The 915-nt window shown below is 43.5% G+C and overlaps 1 protein-coding gene across 1 annotated transcript; it reads right to left on the bottom strand.

Annotated features, from left to right (window-relative positions):
• Positions 1–423: 423 nt before the first annotated feature.
• Tsp_15008 (actin-3) lies at positions 424–850 on the bottom strand. Its single transcript, XM_003368833.1, has 2 exons — positions 716–850; positions 424–596 (listed from the first exon to the last, which is right to left on the bottom strand). The coding sequence occupies exons 1-2, from the start codon at positions 810–812 to the stop codon at positions 424–426; spliced, it is 270 nt and encodes an 89-aa protein (XP_003368881.1). The 5' UTR covers positions 813–850.
• Between the last annotated feature and the right edge of the window lie 65 nt (positions 851–915).

The following is a 915-nucleotide window of genomic DNA, read 5'->3' as shown; positions in this document are numbered from 1 at the left end:
AAAAAAAAAAGAGGGTGGGGTGAAGAAAAATAAAATACCCTCCTTTTTTTGGGGCCCCGCGGGGGGGGGGGGTTCTTCTCTCCCCCCCCAATTTTTTTGTTATCACACCACTTTCTCTCTTTTGGGAGAGGGGGTATTATTATGGTGTGTTCCACACAAACACCTGTGGGGGGGGTTTTTTCTTCTCACAAGATTGGGGGGTTTAAAAAATTCCCCCCCCCCCACAAAAAAAAAAAGGTTTCCCCCCTAAAAGGCCCCCCCGCACATTTTTTTTTTTTGTTTTGGGGGGGCCCAAAACAAGAAGTTTTAGGGGGGAAAAGGCTTTTTTGTTGGGGGGAAAACATTCCAAGGTTTTCCCAGGGGGTGGGGAAAAGAAACACACCACGGTCTCTTTCCAAAAGGATTTCCCCAAATAAGTCCAGTTTAAATCCCCTCCCTGTTAAAATCAAGGCGGCAAAATTTGCATGGGGGCAAATGTGACCCTTTCAAAAAATTTGTAGCGTATGACTGACTCCCACCACCGCAATCTAAAACAATGCCTGTGTTTTTTCCACTTGCATACAGTGACAAAACTGCCGGTATAGCAACACACATAGCTGAGGTTTCAAATCATTCAAACATTATCTATAGAATAAAATGAAAGCGAAATAATGCGAAAGTGGAAGAAACACACTGTTAAATATTTTTCATGCCTCAGTCATTTTTTCACGATTACTATTTGGGTTCATAGGAGCTTCAGTTAGCAAGACCGGATGTTCTTTCGGCGCTACACGCAGTTCATTGCAAAAGGCGTGATGCCACAATATCTCCATGTCATCCCAGTTGATAACTGTTCCATGTTCTACTGGATGGAATGGTCCCTTGATTGGCTCAATTTTATTCCCATTCGGTCCCACGTGTTCATTTATTTGGTCG

This window comes from Trichinella spiralis, assembly GCF_000181795.1.
Source record: "Trichinella spiralis strain ISS 195 chromosome Unknown Scfld1797, whole genome shotgun sequence".
Taxonomy (NCBI): domain Eukaryota; kingdom Metazoa; phylum Nematoda; class Enoplea; order Trichinellida; family Trichinellidae; genus Trichinella; species Trichinella spiralis.
Note: the sequence above shows the minus strand (reverse complement) of the source record. Positions and strands in the feature narration are given on the sequence as shown.

What these genes read in the sequence shown, in the direction of transcription:
- Tsp_15008 (XM_003368833.1), bottom strand. Translation starts at nt 812, where the DNA reads ATGGAGATATTGTGGCATCACGCCTTTTGCAATGAACTGCGTGTAGCG. An exon ending in AGCTCCTATGAACCCAAATA is followed by an intron (nt 597 to 715) that starts GTAATCGTGAAA and finishes TTGAAACCTCAG; the next exon opens with CTATGTGTGTTGCTATACCG.